At 39.7% G+C, this 18,253-nt stretch overlaps 1 protein-coding gene and 1 pseudogene across 2 annotated transcripts in view; one reads left to right on the top strand and one right to left on the bottom strand.

The window, feature by feature from the left end:
* LOC103783577 (zinc finger protein 93-like) overlaps positions 1–18,253 on the top strand; it is a 200,027-nt pseudogene that overhangs the window by 113,362 nt on the left and 68,412 nt on the right.
* Positions 11,749–18,253, bottom strand: part of LOC100984763 (zinc finger protein 626) — a 39,361-nt gene continuing 32,856 nt past the window's right edge. For both annotated transcript variants that reach the window (XM_034944141.3, XM_063600057.1), the window contains one exon: positions 11,749–15,155. In XM_034944141.3, coding sequence (XP_034800032.1) covers positions 13,591–15,155 — 1,565 coding nt within the window. In that variant the 3' untranslated portion in view covers positions 11,749–13,590. The remainder of the gene's footprint in view (positions 15,156–18,253) is intronic.

Below are 18,253 nucleotides of genomic sequence, written 5' to 3' on the forward strand. Positions count from 1 at the left end.
GTACAACATCAAATGCTGTTTTTCATTTAAAATTGTATTTCATATAGGTATTCAATTTATATCACCCTCCTTTGCTATTTCAATCCCTTCTCCACTGTATATCAGTGGAAAACAGGCCAGCAGGTCCCAGGAAAGCACATGTTGCTATTGCTGCTTTAACAATGATCATGAAGAGCACTTGTTTGGGGGCGACTCACGTGTCAAACACTGTTATTTGGCTTAAAGTGAGGCAGAAGTTTAAAAATAATAGGTACTGCATTTGTTCACCCCAAGAAAAGTAAAAGCTAAGGCCCACAATGTGGTAAGGCAAGAGTTAAAAAGAAAAGAACAAGTTTGCCTCTGCCTAGCAGCTCACTTCAAGGACAGTTAGAAGATAATACTGTCTGAATAGCCAAGGCCAAAGGAATGGGCTCCAGACATCCACCTCCCTTCCAGAGCAAGGTTGAAGGAAAAAACAAAGAGAAAGATAGGTTCTTTTACTATTACTCTTTTCCCAGGCTTCTTAAGCATGATTATGTTTTACAAATGTCTGTATTTAGCCAGTTCTTGTTTTTCTTCTAATGCAGCTACAAGGCCACCGGCTAGGTCACAAGTTATATTATGCTATAGATTACGTGACCTGTCACTGTATGATTAACTGCTATTCTTTTGCTTCTGGAATGCTGCTTCTAAAAACCCCACTCTGTCTTTGTTCAATGCTCAGCTTTTGGATGTGAATCCTCTGAGCCGGTGCATAACTAAAATAAACAAGCCCTTCGGTACTCCGTATTGGTTTCTTCATTCCTCAATTTACCATAACATTTTTGGTGACCATGAAGGGACCAGAGAGGGCAGGCTTACTGTCTCCTTTGCCTCTGGGGACTGGAGCGTGCACCTCGGGAAACCTGTGACCCCAGGTGCCACTGGGAGAACTTCAGCCCGGAGGGGAGATCAGCTCTCTTTTCACCCAGTGCCCCCTACCCAGCAGTGCAATAGAACCTAAAGAGGAGCTACAGGACAATTTCAGAAACGGCGTGCTTCAGGAAGCACGGTAAGGTTTTGGGGGCCCAAGGCAGGACCTGTCCCTTGGACAGAAGGGGAGCCTGATCACCTCCTGGGGTGTGCCAAATAATCGGACCCAGAGGGGCTCAGGGCAATGGGAGTGGCTCATCGATTCAGATGAAACTCACAACCCGCTGACACAGGACATGAAAGTGGCTCGCTAAGTTGCCTAGGAAACTGGAGGTGGTGACAGAGGCTCACCACCCCAACTGGGAACTAGAGGGGGCAAGAGTGGCTCGCCACACCAACTGTGAAACTAGAGGGGGTGGGAGTGGCTCACCACCCCAGTTATGAACATGGGAACTGAAAATGTGTGAAAGTATGTGAATGGAGGGGACTAATTAGGCTCATCACCTGGGAAGTGGGGAGTCACAGATCTCTCAGCGTGGACTGTGTGCTCCAAGAAAGTGTGGGGTCGACTAAGACTAGTGGCAATCTACATACAGCTAATAGAAACTGCCCTACAGCTCAGAGTTGTAGCGGGAATAAGGACTTCTCCAAAGCCAAGCAGCATCTGAAAACTCCTGTAGTAAGAGACAGTGTAGTCGGCTAAAATGAGAGGAAGAGTGAGTGTGCAAGAGTGAATGTGCTGCGTCGTAAAGGGAGGAATGCGAGGAAAGTCATCAAAACATCAAAACTTGGCGTGCATGTTACAGAACCTTAAGAAAGGTTTTGCAGGGGTTATAGAGTTAAGATTAAGATTATAGAGTTAAGATTATAGATTATAGAGTTAAGTTAAACCCCTCAGAGGTTGAGAACTTTCTGTGAATTAGAATGGCCCTCTTTTGGTGTTGGATGGCGGAGCAAACGAACTATAGACAGGGAAAAATTGGCCATGTATTTAGGGTGGTGACAGGGGGTGGAGGACTGCCAGTGTACCCAGATGAAATTCCTTTATATTGACTCGTGGTTAAATATAATATAGACAAAACCAGCATAGATCCAGCCCTGTTTAATGGCTTATTGCAAAAAAAGCCAAAAGTGAAAGTAAGAGCAGCTTCACTGGCAGATACAGAGTTAAATGGGGAGTCCCAGAGAAAGCAAGAGAAGCCAGTTTTGCAGGAGCTGCCAGAGGAAACAGAAGTTCTTCCTCCATATGTCCCAGCCTACCCCCCTTTACCGAGGCCAACAGCCCCTCAGGAACAAGATTCAGGAGCTAACATGCCCCAGGTCTTTCCTCGAAGGGGAGGATCAGGCCCTTGAGAGGCTAGGGAAGGAAGTCAAGACAGTCAAGTGGGCCATTTCAGATCTGGCCATGCTCAAGCTGTGCAAATGCCTCTCAGGGAGAAGATAGGACCTATCTATTATGATGACCAGGGCCACATCCAGAGGGGGGCAATGGACTTACATCTATCAGCCCTTTTCAATTACTGATCTACTAAACTGAAAACACCATACACTGTCCAACATGGAGAAGCCTCAAGTTCTTATAGATCTGATGCAATTCCTCTTTCTGACACACAATACAACCTGGCCAGATTGCAGGCAGCTTTTCCTAATGTTGTTTAACATTAAAGAGTGCCAGAGGATGACACAGGTGGCTCTCCGCTGGCTAGAAGCCCATGCACCAACAGACATAGTGAATGCTCAGGCATACGGTCAGGGTCAGTTCCCAGACCAAGACCCCAGCTGGGACCCGGAGGATGCAACTCAGCTTCAGCGTTTGCAGAGGCACCGAGAGGCACTTCTGCAGGGCCGTGGAAGGAAAGCAATTAATATAAGGAAGATTTCAGAAATGCTTCAGGGAGCTGACAAGAGCCCAAGTTAGTTTTATAAAAGACTCTGTGAAGCATTCTGCCTTTATACCTCATTTAACACTGAGGTTGCTGAAAATCAGCCTGTGGTGAATACAGCATTTGTAAGTCAAGCCCAGGGTGACATCAAGCGGAAGCTGCAGGCATGAATACCACCCAGTCTATAAAAGTGGCCAAGGTGTATGTTAACTGTGACCAGGGAACAATATGCAAAAGCAACAAGTGTGGCAGCTAGGCATTCCAAGGGTTAACTCCCTCTCCCCAGCCCGGCTCTATCTGGAAAGAGACGAGGGTGGGGACTGGCACTGGGAGAAGAGCGAAGGAGAAGGTAAGGAGAAAGAGTGTGAGAAGGGAAAGAAGAAAGTAAAAGGGAAATCAGAAAGAAACAGGAGAGACAGACAGCAAGCGTGTCGGTAGGGTCCGTACTCTTGCCCAGACCCACCGCTGGCTGCAGAAGCAGGAGAACTCAGGAAGGAAAAAGGAAAGTAAATTGAAAGCTTAAGAAAAAGGCCAGTCTGTTGGCAACAGCTCTTATAGGAAGAGAGATTAGCAATGTGAGAGGACTTGGACATGGACGCAGACATGGAAGAAGTCAAGTTAGGCAGAAATTCAAGAGCCGGACAAGGCTGGAAAGAGATTAATGTGTGAGAAGCAAAAAGAAAGGACCCTGGAAAGATGAATGTTCAGAAGGCAATAAGGGAAATGGCTAAGGCAGCGAGACAAAGAGGCCATCGGTCAAGGGCTGCCGCACCTTTGAGGAACCAAATACTGATCTGATTGGGCTGCCAGGAGCTGAAGGATGTAAAGACTAAGACAGATCTGGCACCTTCTCACTAGGCTTCCAGGAGCCCATGGTCACATTAGAAGTTAAAGGCATTATCCCCAGGTTTGGACTGTCTCTAACTTTTTTTTTTTTTTTTTTTTGAGACGGAGTCTCGCTCTGTCGCCCAGGCTGGAGTGCAGTGGCGCGATCTCCGCTCACTGCAAGCTCCGCCTCCCGGGTTCACGCCATTCTCCTGCCTCAGCCTCCCGAGTAGCTGGGACTACAGGCGCCCGCCACCACGCCCGGCTAATTTTTTGTATTTTTAGTAGAGACGGGGTTTCACCATGTTAGCCAGGATGGTCTCGATCTCCTGACCTCGTGATCCGCCCACCTTGGCCTCCCAAAGTGCTGGGATTACAGGCGTGAGCCACCGCGCCCGGCCGGACTGTCTCTAACTTTAAAGTCAGACAATGGACTGGCATTTCTAGCTGAAATAGTGCAAGATTTAACAAGACTGTTAAAAATAAAATGGAAGTTACATACAGCCTATTAGCTGCGAATTTCAGGAAAAGGTGGAATGCATGAACCAGACACTCAAATAGCTACTGAAGAAATATTGCCAGGAAATTCATTTGAGATAGAATCAGGTGTTTGCATATGATCCTCCTCCAAGTCAGGTGCACCCCCACCAAACAAATTGGGTATTTGCCCAATAAGATTGTGTTCAGTCGGGCACCCCCAAATCATAGGTCAAATTAAAGGTGCCCTCCAGTAAGTAGGGGAATTAACCTTAAGAAAGAGATGCAGGCTTTAGGAATAGCCATACAAAGTGTTTAGAATTAGGTACATGAAAATGCCTATAAGCCTGACACCCCTTTAAATCTGGTGACTGTTTAGGTTAAAAAGTAGAATCTAATTTCTCTAGGACTCAAATAGGATGGGCCCTCTACTGTAATCTTGTCCACTCCCACTGCTGTTAAAGTTTCAGGTATTGTGTCTTGGATCCACCACAGTCGGCTAAAACCGGCAGCTCAGGACAAGTGAACCAGCCAGCAGGACCCAGATCATCCAACCTGGCTGATCCTGAGGCGAGACCAAGCTGCTGCTGAGGACAACAGCCCTGCTCTGGTCACTCCGGAGGCTGACCAGTCTACACACGGCTGAAGCTTGAGGAAACAACAAGCCCTGCTCTAGTCACACACCGGAAGCTGACTAGTCTATGCACGGCCAAAGCTTGAGGACTCATCAAGCAAGTAAATGCAGTTAGAAATCTTAGGACTAGTAGTTTTACTGTATACTAACTGTTTTACTGTTGTTCTGTCCCTGTGCTCAACCTTTTTCCCAGGTGAGGACCTCTTTTGCCCTTGCTGGATATGAATATGCTGTACATTGTTTTGTTGTTGTTACTCCTCTTAACCATTCTAGAATAAACACCTATAGAAGGGTGTCTCCACTGTACACATACTACTTGATTAGGGAACAGTATAACTAGAACCCTATTGTACTATACTTATGAGTGTACAGGGACTCGATTAGGAACTTGTACTTATAATCAGACCACCTATTCAATTTGTGACCCAAGAAATGGTCAGCCTTATATATGCTGTGACCCTAAGTCTTTACCTGGGACTTGGTTGGAGATTCATACTGAGTCAAAGGAAAGAAGTCTTATAGGTCAAACCCAAGCCTCTCTTCCTGGAGCTATATGCATATACTTTGATATTTGTCAGTTAACATCTATGAGCCCAAACTATCTCACAGTCTCTGGTCCTACAGAGTACTATACAAACTGCCAGTACAAAATTGTGTGTGCACCCTCTGTTTGTCCTTCCAAGGCCCTAGCAATAGCTTGCTGGAACTGTACAATGCAGTTCACTGACTGATCATCACCGAGGTCAAAGCCAATCTTGCTCATCAAAGTACCAGCAAAACTGGATTGTAAGACAAGCACTTGCAATCCTGTAAGTCTTACTATCTTAAAGCCAGATCTTCCTATATGGACTACAGGTTACTCCATTGCATTACAAAGCTATGGTCAAAAAACTAAAATAACTTTGTATATTCTAAAGAGGACTCAAACCAAGCAGTCAGCCCAGCAGCAATTCTGAGTCTTTAAGTCATTTTTTGGGCATATAAACCAGAAGTTACCAGAGCCTCCTCCTTTAGGCAAAAACCTATTTGCTCAGCTGGCTGAAAACATTGCCAGCAGCCTAGGCGTTTCCTCATGTTATGTTTGTGGAGGGACTAACATGGGAGATCAATGGCCTTGGGAAGTAAAAGAGTTAATGTCTCAAGATAACTTTACTCTGACTGACTCTTTTCCCAAAGAGATGCCCACAGGTTCAAGCGTTTGGCTCTTAACAACTTCTATTATTGGGAGATACTGTGTTACTTGCTGGGGAAAGGATTTTCCAGACCCAGTAGAAGAACAAACCTGCTTAGGACAGCAATATTATAATGAACCATTAAGGAAAACTTTGTGGTGGGACAGAGATGACTACAAAGCACATCATCCAAATTCGTTCTCCCATATCTCTTCTCTAAATTACACTTGCTATCAACTTGCAGCTCCAAATACTTGGCAAGCACCCCCGGTCTTTACTGGATCTGTGGGCCTCAAGCATATTGACAGTTGCCAGCTAAATGGACAGGGGGCTGTGTGCTTGGAACAATTAGACCATCTTTCTTCCCACTCCCACTGCAATAGGGGAAAACTTTAGGGTATCCTGTCTATGATGAAGTTAGAAGAAGAAACAAAAGAGATGCAGCCATAAAAAATATATAAAAAATAGGAGATTGGGAAGATAGGGAAGTCCCCTGAAAGAATAATTCAATACTATGGGCCAGCTACCTGGGCACAAGATGGGTCACGGGGATACTGCACTCCTATTTACATGCTTAACCACATCATAAGGTTGCAGGCAGTACTTGAAATCATCACGAATGAAAGAGCAAATGCATTAGATTTACTGGCCCAGCAAACCACAAAAATGAGAAATGCTAACTATCAGAACAGATTAGCTTTAGATTACCTCCTAGCCCAGGAAGGAGGAGTATGAGGAAAGTTCAGTCTAACTAATTGTTGCCTGGAAATTGATGACAATGGAAAAGCAATTACGGAAATAACTGCAAGAATGAGAAAATTAGCCCATATTCCAGTTCAAACTTGGAAAGGGTGGTCCCCAGATTCTCTCTTTGGAGGCTGGTTTTCATTTTTCACAGGGTTCAAGATTTTAATAAGGGTGGTTCTGGCCATACTAGGAACTGCCTAATACTCCCTTGTGTCTTACCTCTGCTTGTTAGAAGCATTCAATCAACTATAGAGGAAATAGTAGCTAGGCAAACTACCACACAGCTCATGACTCTGTGTAAATATCAAGCTTTGTCTAAAGAAGAAAACTTGTCTCTTCAGGCAGAACTAAGTAATAGTGATGACTTCTATTAAACTTCTTTCATAAAAGGCATCAGAAAGGGGAAACTGAGGCAGGCATTTAAAAATAATAAGTAGTACAATTATTCACTCCAAGAAAAGTAAAAGCTAAGGCCCAGAATGTGCCAAGACAAGGGTTAAAAATAAAAGAACACGTTTTCCTCTGCCTAGCAGCTCACTTCAAGGACAGTTAGAAGATAACGCTGTCTGTATAGCCAAGGCCAAGGGAACGGACTCCAGACACCCCCCTCCCTTCCAGAGCAAGGTTAAAGGAAGAAAAAAAAAAAAAAGAGAAAGACAAGTTATTTTACTGTTACTCTTTTCCCAGGCTTCTTAAGCAGGATTATGTTTTACAAATGTCTGTATTTCACCAGTTCTTGTTTTCCTTCTAATGCAGCTACAATGCCACTGGCTAGGTCACAAGTTATTTTATACTATAGATTACATGACCTGTCATTGTATGATTAACTGCTTTTGTTTTGCTTCTGAAAGGCCGCTTATAAAAACCCCACTCTGTCTTTGTTCAATGCTCAGCTTTTGGATGTGAATCCTCTGAGCTGGTGCACACCTAAAATAAAAAAATCCTCCTGTACTCCGTATTGGTCTCTTAATTCCTCAGTTTACTGCAATAAAAGTACTGTTTTTCTATTTTTTTCTAAATTTACCTGTAATATAAAATTGTTAGCTAAGAAGACTTTATCTTATTCAAATATGTTTTATGGGATTTCACTGACATTTAAGTGTCTGAATTATATGGAGTACTGACAGTTTCCATTAAGCTAAATTGAGTACTACAGATGATCTTTAACTAAAAGCTTTTTTGAGGCAGAATAAGATTTATAACATTTTATTATCATATGGAAGAAGTGTATTAACCACGTTTTCAGTAATCACACTGAACACAGCATTCTCAGTTCCCAGTATGCATCCTGAGTCACTCAGGAGAAATCGGTATCTCTGTAAAGATGCAGAAGAAAATGCCGAGTGGAGGCACCACACTGCACAGCAATGCTTTCCACATGCACCTATGAGGGTCTTCATTTAATTGGGCTGATATTTGCATGGCTACTTACTGAATTTAGTCATACTATTTTTGAGCAGCTAATGGTGTCTGTTACCTATTAATTTTATACATTTGCTTTTTTTGAAAAACAAATCTTGTTAATTTACTCTAAATTGAGACTAATTTACAATCTTCAATTTTTCAGCATTAAAGCAAATCAGAGAAGAGCAATGTGTATATAGTGTGCATTTTCCTATCAAAATTCTTTATTGCATTGGAAACCCAAGGAAGCCAACTATAAAATACTCCCTTTGAATACTTTAGCCAGGATTTTAGACTTCAAAAGGTCAAAAACAATGAGCGAAGTCAAAATCTTGTTTTTATTTCTTGTTAGTCATCTGGCCATTTCCAAAAGCATGATAATTAAGCCAAGTCATTGAAAATATGTGGTTTTGATTAATTTTATCCCATTTGGAATATTTTCTCTAATTGTTTTATCATGTTAATCTAAAAGAAACTGTCTACATAACTAATTATGCTTTCAAGAAGTATTCATATTGTTTACAGCTTAATCATTTATTACAGTATAGTAAAATCATTTACAATAGAATTATGAATTCATTGTTTTTAAGGTTTTTCAAATATGAAAACAATTAGGTATGATTTGAAGTAAGTTCAATTCTAGGACATTACCCACTGGTCTTCATGGTATTTCTGTAATGAATAGTATAAAACTAGGTTGCCAGAATGGTGCAGACATGCTGATTGAATTAGAATGAGTTCAGCCTTGTTGGTAGACTATTGGTATCCCAGAGGCTGATCATTCACTACAGCTTACTAAATGTAGTTCCATAATGCCAGAGAGCACTTTTACCCAGGTTACCTTTTTCCTTTCATTAATGTGGACCTGTTGTGGTCTCCTGTTTTTCTGAAGCTATCCCAGGTGAGAGGTGATTATTTCTTGCATGAATGAGATTCCCTTTTTTTCCCTCTGCCATAGGATCCTCTTATTCTCCCTACTGGAAGCAACATGCAGAAGGTAGAAATGATGACAATATACAAATACGTTTCCTGCCATGTGGCCACCATAAGCAGCTTACAACATGGCTCACCTAGAAGTTACTTACTTTCAGGCCAGCAGGGGTGTTTTCTATGATGTGTCTCTTTCTCTTAAAAGCACTTCTGATTAAGTTTAGCACAATCAGGATAATCTCCATTTTGGTAAACACAAAGTCAACAGATGAGTAACCTAATTTCATGAGTGATGTCCCACCAGTCACACACTTTTTTACACTCGAGAGTATTACACAGCAGGTGTGCAACAGACTGGGAATCCAGGGTATTATCTTACAATGTTGCCTACCCACCTGAATAAACTTTTAAAATAGTCTTTCTACTGCTTTTGTTATCTACATAAACAAAAATGTCATCTGCAAATAATAACTACTTTCCAGTTTTATTCATTACAAATATTAACTAACATCTTATTTTCTGGCTTAAATTATTATTCCTTTATGTGTCATTTTATACATTCACACACACATAGAACAATAAAAATGTACCCAATTATTCAATTTTGGTTAAATTTTTATTAAAATAAGCGTTAAAAATAATTTTTTGTCTGTGTTTGAAGAGGGCTTTTATTGTTGTACTCAAGAGTGTTATTTCTGGAGACAAAGTTGCCTGTGCTTTAATACACAGATTCTGGGGAGAATCCGAGCCATAAGCCATAAAATTTTATATTAATAAATTCAATACAAAGCAGAAAGTATGCATTTGCTTTCAGCATATTCAAGGTGTTTAGTTTTCCATTAATCACCTAAAAACTTATTTTGTTCCAATAATTGTGTTTTCTTCTGAAAATATGTACAAATGCATATTCACCAAACACAATCACTTCAAAATTTTCTTACACCTAAGGTTTATCTTCAGAGGAATATGTGTATATTTCACTCTATGAAAATTAAAAGTCTTTACGTTTGCAGGCACAGAGACCACATGTTCAAAGAAACTATATAACAAATATTTATTAATAAATTTTCAGGACTCAGAAATGTAATTTTTTTTCTTTTGAGGAGTCTCATCACTCTGTCACCCAGGCTGGAGTGCAGCAGCGCAATCTTGGCTCACTGCAATCTCCACCTCCCAAGTTCAAGTGATTCTCCTACCTCAGCCTCCAGGTGTGCGCCACCATGACTGGCTAATTTTTCTATTTTTAGTAGAGACAGGGTTTCACCACATTGGCGAGGCTGGTCTTGAACTCCTGAGCTCAGGCAACCCACCTGCCTCAGCCTCCGAAATTGCTGGGATAACAGGCGTGAGACACTGCACATGGCCGTATTTTTTCTTTTTTTTTTTTTGTGACGGAGTCTTGCTCTGTTGCCCAGGCTGGAGTGCAGTGGCACGATCTCGGCTCACTGCAACCTCCGCCTCCTGGGTTACACCATTCTCCCGCCTCAGCCTCTGGAGTAGCTGGGACTACAGGCGCCCACCACCACGCCCAGCTAATTTATTTTTAGTAGAGACAGGGTTTCAACGTGTTAGCCAGGATGGTCTTGATCTCCTGACCTCATGATCCACCTGCCTGGGCCTCCCAAAGTGCTGGGATTACAGGTGTGAGCCACTGTCCCTGGCTTCTTTCTTTTTGAGATGGAGTGTCCCTCTGTCACCCAGGCTGGAGTGCAGTGGTGCTATCTCAGCTCACTGAAACCTCCACCTCCCAGGTTCAAGCCATTCTCCTGCCTCAGCTTCCCGAGTAGCTAGGAATACGGGTGCACCACCGTGCCCAACTAATTTTTGTAGTTTTAGTAGAGAGAGAGTTTCATAATGTTGGTCAGGCTGGTCTTGAACTCCTGACCTCATGATCTGCCCGACGTCGCCTACTGAAGTGCTGGGATTACAGGCATGAGCCACTGCGTCCAGCCCATATTCTATTTATATTTCTGTATAATTTTTATTATGACCATAAAAATCACCCTGTAGTCAATTACAATTTAATTGGACATTTAAAAGTAACTAAAAGTGTATAATTACACTGTTTGGAATAGAAAGGATAAATGCTAGAGGTGATAGATACCTTATTTACCCTAATGTAATTACTACATATTGTATGCCTGAATCAAAATATTCTCTATAAGACATATATACACATACTATATACTCACAAATAGTAATAATAAATTAAGAAAAAAGATTAAAAATTTAACTGAAGGGAACAATATTCTTCATTTGCAGTTTAAAACTACTGGCAAAGTGATTACTAGTGATGACATTCCACTATATACCAAATAGTATACTTCTTCCATCTTTTGCTTACACCATTGAGTAAGGCCGGATAGGTTAAAGTTAGTGGCATAATAATGCTTCATTAAATGCACAATAGTTTTAAGATGGTAAAAAATAAAATAAAATTAGGCTGGACATATTGGCTCACACCTATAATCCCAACACTTTGAGAGCCCGAGGTGGGTGGATCGCTTGAGCTCAGGAGTTTGAGACTAGCCTGACCAATATGGGGAAACCCTGTGTCTATTAAAAATATAAAAATTAGCCAGGCGTGGTGTCACGCACCTGTAGTCCGCACTACTCGGGAGACTGAGGCAACAGAATTTCTTGAACTTGGGAGGCGGAGGTTGCAGTCATTGTGCTGAGATTGCACTGCTGCTCTCCAGCCTGGGTGACAGAGCAAGACTCCATCTCAAAAGAAAAGTTAAATAAGTAAATAAAATATAAGTTAAGTGCACACATAATCTAACAATTTTTAAATATATTGCATTTTATTACATAACAGTAAAATTAGTAAAATACAATTGATATACTTTAATTTATAATTTCTTTCTCTCAGTATAATGTAGAAAAGTATTACTCTGAACACCTACCTTAAACATTACTTAATATAGATTAACTACAATGAGCCTCTCCACTTATATTTTCATCATGCATCTTACATTTTAATGTCCTTACTCTTTTATAGAAAAGGTCATAAAGAATGCCCAACTAATAAAGAATCTCTAATATCTCTGATGCAGCAACAATTGATCACATACTTTCACGTGAATATAATAAAGTAACAGCATAATTTGAAAGCTGTATTACATCATTCACTTTTCAAAAAAATTGTTTTCAAGGAAACAAATATACTTTCAATGTAATTTCAAAGCTTCAAAAAATCTCCTTTTAAAGTTATATACTAATTTATACAAATTTATATACAAATTTAACAACTTTAGTTGTGAATTCATTTATATACTCAACACTCTTATTTAATGTAATGTCTGAAGTGTCAGTGCCTTAGTTATTCTGTAAATTCTGATATTTACGTACAATTTTGAATTAAATATTTTTTCATGTTTACTGCATCTGCAAAAATATATTTTAGTATAAACTCTACTGTTTTCTAAGCTGTAGTTTTTTTTTTTTAAAGTGTTTCCAAATTCATTAGATTTGCAGGACTCTTCTCCAATATAAGTTCTCTGATGTTGAGCAAAGCTTGAGCAACTGCTTCAGGATTTTCCTGTAGTACAAAATGTGTGTAATAAACTTCCTGTATATTTGTAATGGTTGTCTTCAGAATAAATACTCTCTTCATTTTAAAGGCTTATATTTTCTGAAAGATTTTTTGACAGTAATTGCACTTTTAATGCTTTCATTAACTATGAGCCTTCTTATGTTGAGTAAGATGTGAGTAGGCATTAATGGGTTTTCCATATTCTTTATATTTGTACAATTTTTCTCAAGGATAATAGCTTTCCTGCAAAATAAGGTGTAGACATTTATTAAAGGTTTTGCCACATTCTTCATGCTTGTAGGAATTTTGCCAGTATGAAATATCTTACTATCAAATGTGGCAACCATATAAAAGCTGTTTCACATTTTATATATTTCTAGGGTTTCACACTAGTATAAATTTTTTATGTATAGAAAGGATGGAGGTGTTGATAAAAGCACTGTCACATCTTTCAGGTTTGTAGAGTTCCTCTTCAGAATGAATTATCACCATGTCTCTTAAGAATTAAGAACTTGTGGCCAGGCATGGTGGCTCATGCCTGTAATTGCAACACTTTAGGAGGCTAAGGTGGGTGGATCATGTGAGGTCAGGGGTTGGATACCAGCCTGACAAACATGGTGTAACCTTGTCTCTACTAAAAATACAAAAGTTAGCAGGGCATGGGGGTGGGCACCTGTAATCCCCCTTACTTGGGAGGTTGAGGCAGGAGAATGGATTGAACCCAGAAGGCAGAGGTTGCAGTGAGCCGAGATTGTGCTACTGCACACCAGCCTGGGTGACAAGAGTTGAAACTCCATCTCAAAAAAAAAAAAAAAGAAAAAGACAGAACTTGTTATATGCTTTGCCACATTCTTCACACTTGTAGGGTTTCTTTCCAGTACGAATTATGTGTAATAAAGGTTGAGAAGTTCCTTAAAAAATTTGTCACATTCTTTATATTTGTAGGGTTTATATTTCATATCAATTCTCATAGTTAGAAATTGAGGGCTGGTTAAAGGATTTTCCCCATTCCTCACATTCACACGGTTTCTCTCCAGTATGAATTATCTTATGTGCAGTAAGGTGTGAGGATAGGTGAAAAGCTTTACCACATTATTCACATCTGTAGGGTTTGTCTCCAGTATGAAATCTCTTATGTGTAGTAAGTTTAGAGGAGTGCTTAAAGGCTTTGCCACATTCTTCACATCTGTAGGGTTTTTTTCCAGTATGAATTTTCTTATGTGCAGTAAGGTTAGAGAAATGCTTAAAAGCTTTGTCACATTCTTCACATTTGTAGAATTTCTCTCCAGTATGAATTATCTTATGTGTAGTAAGGCGTGAGGACCGCTTGAAGGCTTTGCCACATTCTTCACATTTGTAGAATTTCTCTCCAGTATGAATTCTCTTATGTGTAGTAAGGATTGAGGACTGGTTGAAGGCTTTGCCACATTCTTCACATTTGTAGGGTCTCTCTCCAGTATGAATTTTCTTATGTGTAGTAAGGTTAGAGGAGCACTTAAAAGCTTTGCCACATTCTTCACATTTGTAGAATTTCTCTCCAGTATGAATTCTCCTATGTGTAGTAAGGATTGAGGACTGGTTGAAGGCTTTGCCACATTCTTCACATTTGTAGGGTCTCTCTCCAGTATGAATTTTCTTATGTGTAGTAAGGTTAGAGGAGTACTTAAAAGCTTTGCCACATTCTTCACATTTGTAGGGTTTCTCTCCAGTATGAATTATCTTATGCGTAGTAAGGTCTGAAGACCGCTTGAAGGCTTTGCCACATTCTTCACATTTGTAGGGTTTCTCTCCAGTGTGAATTCTCTTATGTGTAGTAAGGGTAGAGGAGTACTTAAAGGCTTTGCCACATTCTTCACATTTGTAGGGTTTGTCTTCAGTATGAATTCTTTTATGTGTAGTAAGGGTATAGGAGTACTTAAAGGCTTTGTCACATTCTTCACATTTGTAGGGTTTCTCTCCAGTATGAATTATCTTATGTGTAGTAAGGGTTGAGGACCGGTTGAAGGCTTTGCCACATTCTTCACATTTGTAGGGTTTCTTTTCCGTATGAATTATCTCATGTTTACTAAGGGTTGAGGATGACATAAAGGCTTTGCCACATTTATCACACTTGTAGGGTTTCTCTCCAGTATGATTTCTCTTATGTGTAGTAAGAGTGGAGGAGTGCTTAAAGGCTTTGCCACATTCTTCACATTTGTAGGGTTTCTCTCCAGTATGAATTTTCTTATGTCTAGTAAGGCTACAAGAGTGGTTAAAGGCTTTGCCACATTCTTCACATTTGTAGGGTTTCCCTCCAGTATGAATTTTCTTATGTGTAGTAAGAGTTGAGAACTGCTTAAAAGCTTTGCCACATTCTATATATTTGGAAGGCTTTTTCCCAGTATGTCCTCTCTTTTGTCCATTTGAATTTGAAAATTGATGAAGGACTTTCACATATTTATCACATTGACATATTTTTCTTGGGGTAGTTATCAAACATTGGTTAAGTTCATTATAACCTTCTTTGTGCACCTTACACTCATCCACACTTATACATCCTTTTTTTAACTGTAAATTGCCATGTTCACATTTTTCATATCTTCTCAGTACCACTTTTTGGAAAGAATCTTTTATGCTCTGCTCTGGCCAAAGGTCTTGGGCAAAATGAGAACACATTACTGAAAGAAACAATAAAAACACATTACTTCAATTGGTAGACTCAGATAAATATAAATAAATATATGTAGTTTGTATAGTTTTATACAAACTACATAAGCAAGATGACACAGGAAAATACCACAAGCTGTAATTTCTTCCTGGACATATGAACTTAACAAAAACATACTGATCAAAATACATTTGTAAAAAACTTATAAATAAGTTGTGAAGGGCCCCAGGTGAGCACAATGCAAATGGCCAAATAGAAGAAATAGAAAAGTCTGTTACTTATACACAACACAGCTGGTTTTGCTCTCCAGTATAACATTGTGCCTTTAAAAGTAAATTGTTGACTGGCTGGGGTGACACATGCCTGTAGTCCCAGCACGTTGGGAGGCTGACATGGGTGGATCAGAAGGTCAGGAGTTCAAGACCATCTTGGCAAAGATGATGAAATTCAATCTGTACTAAAATTACAAAAAATTAGCTGGGTGTGGTGATGGGGCACCTGTAATCCCAGCTACTCAGAAGGCTGAGGCAGAGAACTGCTTGAACCTGGGAGGTGGAGGTTACAGTGAGCTGAGATTCCCAGAATCTCTAGTTAGGACAATTGATTTCAGACTATGCCAGGACACAGCTATATTATAAAGATTGTAACAGGTAGCATTTTGTTAATGTAAAAATCTCAAAGATTACAATAAATACAAAATATTAGAGCAACGTGATCCCATCAAAAAGTTATAAAATTTTTAAAGCAACCATAAAATGTATATGAGGTAATTTAAAAAATTCCCAATAAGTTGTACAGGTCAAGCTTAGTCGCTCATTCCTGGAATCCCAACACACTAGGGGGCCAAGGTGGGAAAACCACATTAGGTGAGAATTTGAGACCAGCCTGGCCAACATGGTGAAACCCTGTATCTACTAAAAATACAAAAACTAGCTGGGCACAGTGGCATGTGCCTGTAATCCCAGCTACTTGGGAGGCTGACACACAAGAATTGCTTGAACCTGGGAGGGGACAGTTGCAGTGAGTGAATATTGTACCACTGCACTTCAGACTGGGTGACAGAGCAAGACTGTCTCAAAAATAAAATAGGCTGGGTGCAATGGCTCATGCTTGTAATCGCAGCAACTTAGGAGGCCACCTTGGCCTCCTAATTTGAGGTCAGGAGTCCAAAATTAGCCTGGCCAACATGGTAAAAACCCATCTCTGCTAAAAATACAAAAAATTAGCTGGAATGCTGGCAGCCACCTGTAACCCCAGCTACTTGGGAGACAGAGGCCGGAGAATTACTTGAACTCGGTAGGCAGAGGTAGCTATGAGCTGAGATGGCGCCACTGCACTCCAGAGCCTGGGTGACAGAAAAAGACTCCATCTCAGAAAAACTAACTAAATAAATAAATAAATTTGAATAACATTAGGTAAGTGAAACAAACAAGTACTGAAGATAAAAATGAGGATAATAATAAGAAATATTGAAATAGCAAAAAACAAAAATTGTGGATATAAAAAATGCAAAAAATAATTGAAAAATTTCTTAAAAGAAAAAATGATGTAAACATGAAAAAGCTGAAGAAACAAACTAGGATACACACAAAGATATTTATAACAAACACACATACAAGCAAAACTTCAAAAATCATAGATAAGAAGAGAATTTTAGGAGCTGTAATGTAGGCAGATGTAATGATGAAGAATTTTTGTATTCAACTGAAGTTTATTTTTTACCACATTCAAATATATTGTTGGATCTTTTAGAGGTTTTATGTAATCCCCCAAAGTACCGCTAAGAAAATATTTGTATGGATACACAAAAGAAAATTTAAAAAATCCTGGAAAAATACCAATACAAAAAGCAAAAAACCACGAAAACCACAGAAAGAGAAAAGGAAAGACAAAGATATAAGAATCAAATAAAACAAATAATAAAATAACATTAGTAAGTTTTTCTCTTTCAGAAAACCATTTAAATATATATATAATTATCTTTCCAATCAAGAGATATACTTTCAATAAACAGGTTTATTAAAAAATTTTAAAAATCAAGAGTCAACTTGCCTTTCTACAGGAGTCAGTTGAGATCTACTGACAAAAAAAGACTGAAAGTGGCAAGACAGAAGTAGAATTTCATGTAAATATATTTTTTAATTTTATTATTATTATACTTTAAGTTTTAGGGTACATGTGCACAACGTGCAGGTTTGTTACATATGTATACATGTGCCATGTTGGTGTGTTGCACCCATTAACTCGTCATTTAGCATTAGGTATATCTCCCAATGCTATCCCTCCCCCCGCCCCTGACGCCACAACAGTCCCCGGTGTGTGATGTTTCCCTTCCTGTGTCCATGTATTCTCATTGTTCAATTCCCACCTATTAGTGAGAACATGCGGTGTTTGGTTTTTTGTCCTTGCGATAGTTTGCTGAGAATGATGGTTTCCAGTTTCATCCATGCCCCTACAAAGGACATGAACTCATCATTTTTTATGGCTGCATAGTATTCCATGGTGTATATGTGCCACATTTTCCTAATCCAGTCTATCGTTGTTGGACATTTAGGTTGGTTCCAAGTCTTTGCTATTGTGAATAGTGCTGCTACAAACAAACATGTCCATGTGTCTTTATAGCAGCATGATTTATAATCCTTTGGGTATATACCCAGTAATGGGATGGCTGGATCAAATGGTATTTCTAGTTCTAGATCCCTGAGGAATCACCACACTGACTTCCACAATGGTTGAACTAGTTTACAGTCCCACCAACAGTGTAAAAGTGTTCCTATTTCTCCACATCCTCTCCAGCACCTGTTGTTTCCTGACTTTTTAATGATTGCCATTCTAATTGGTGTGAGATGGTATCTCATTGTGGTTTTGATTTGCATTTCTCTGATGGCCAGTAATTATCAGCATTTTTTCATCTGTTTTTTGGCTGCATAAATGTCTTCTTTTGAGAAGTGTCTGTTCATATCCTTCGCCCATCAAAAAGATGGGGCTGTTTGTTTTTTTCTTGTAAATTTGTTTGAGTTCATTGTAGATTCTGGATATTTGCCCTTTGTCAGATGAGCAGGTTGCAAAAATTTTCTCCCATTCTGTAGGTTGCCTGTTCACTCTGAT

This window comes from Pan paniscus, chromosome 20 (assembly GCF_029289425.2).
Source record: "Pan paniscus chromosome 20, NHGRI_mPanPan1-v2.0_pri, whole genome shotgun sequence".
Lineage (NCBI taxonomy): Eukaryota > Metazoa > Chordata > Mammalia > Primates > Hominidae > Pan > Pan paniscus.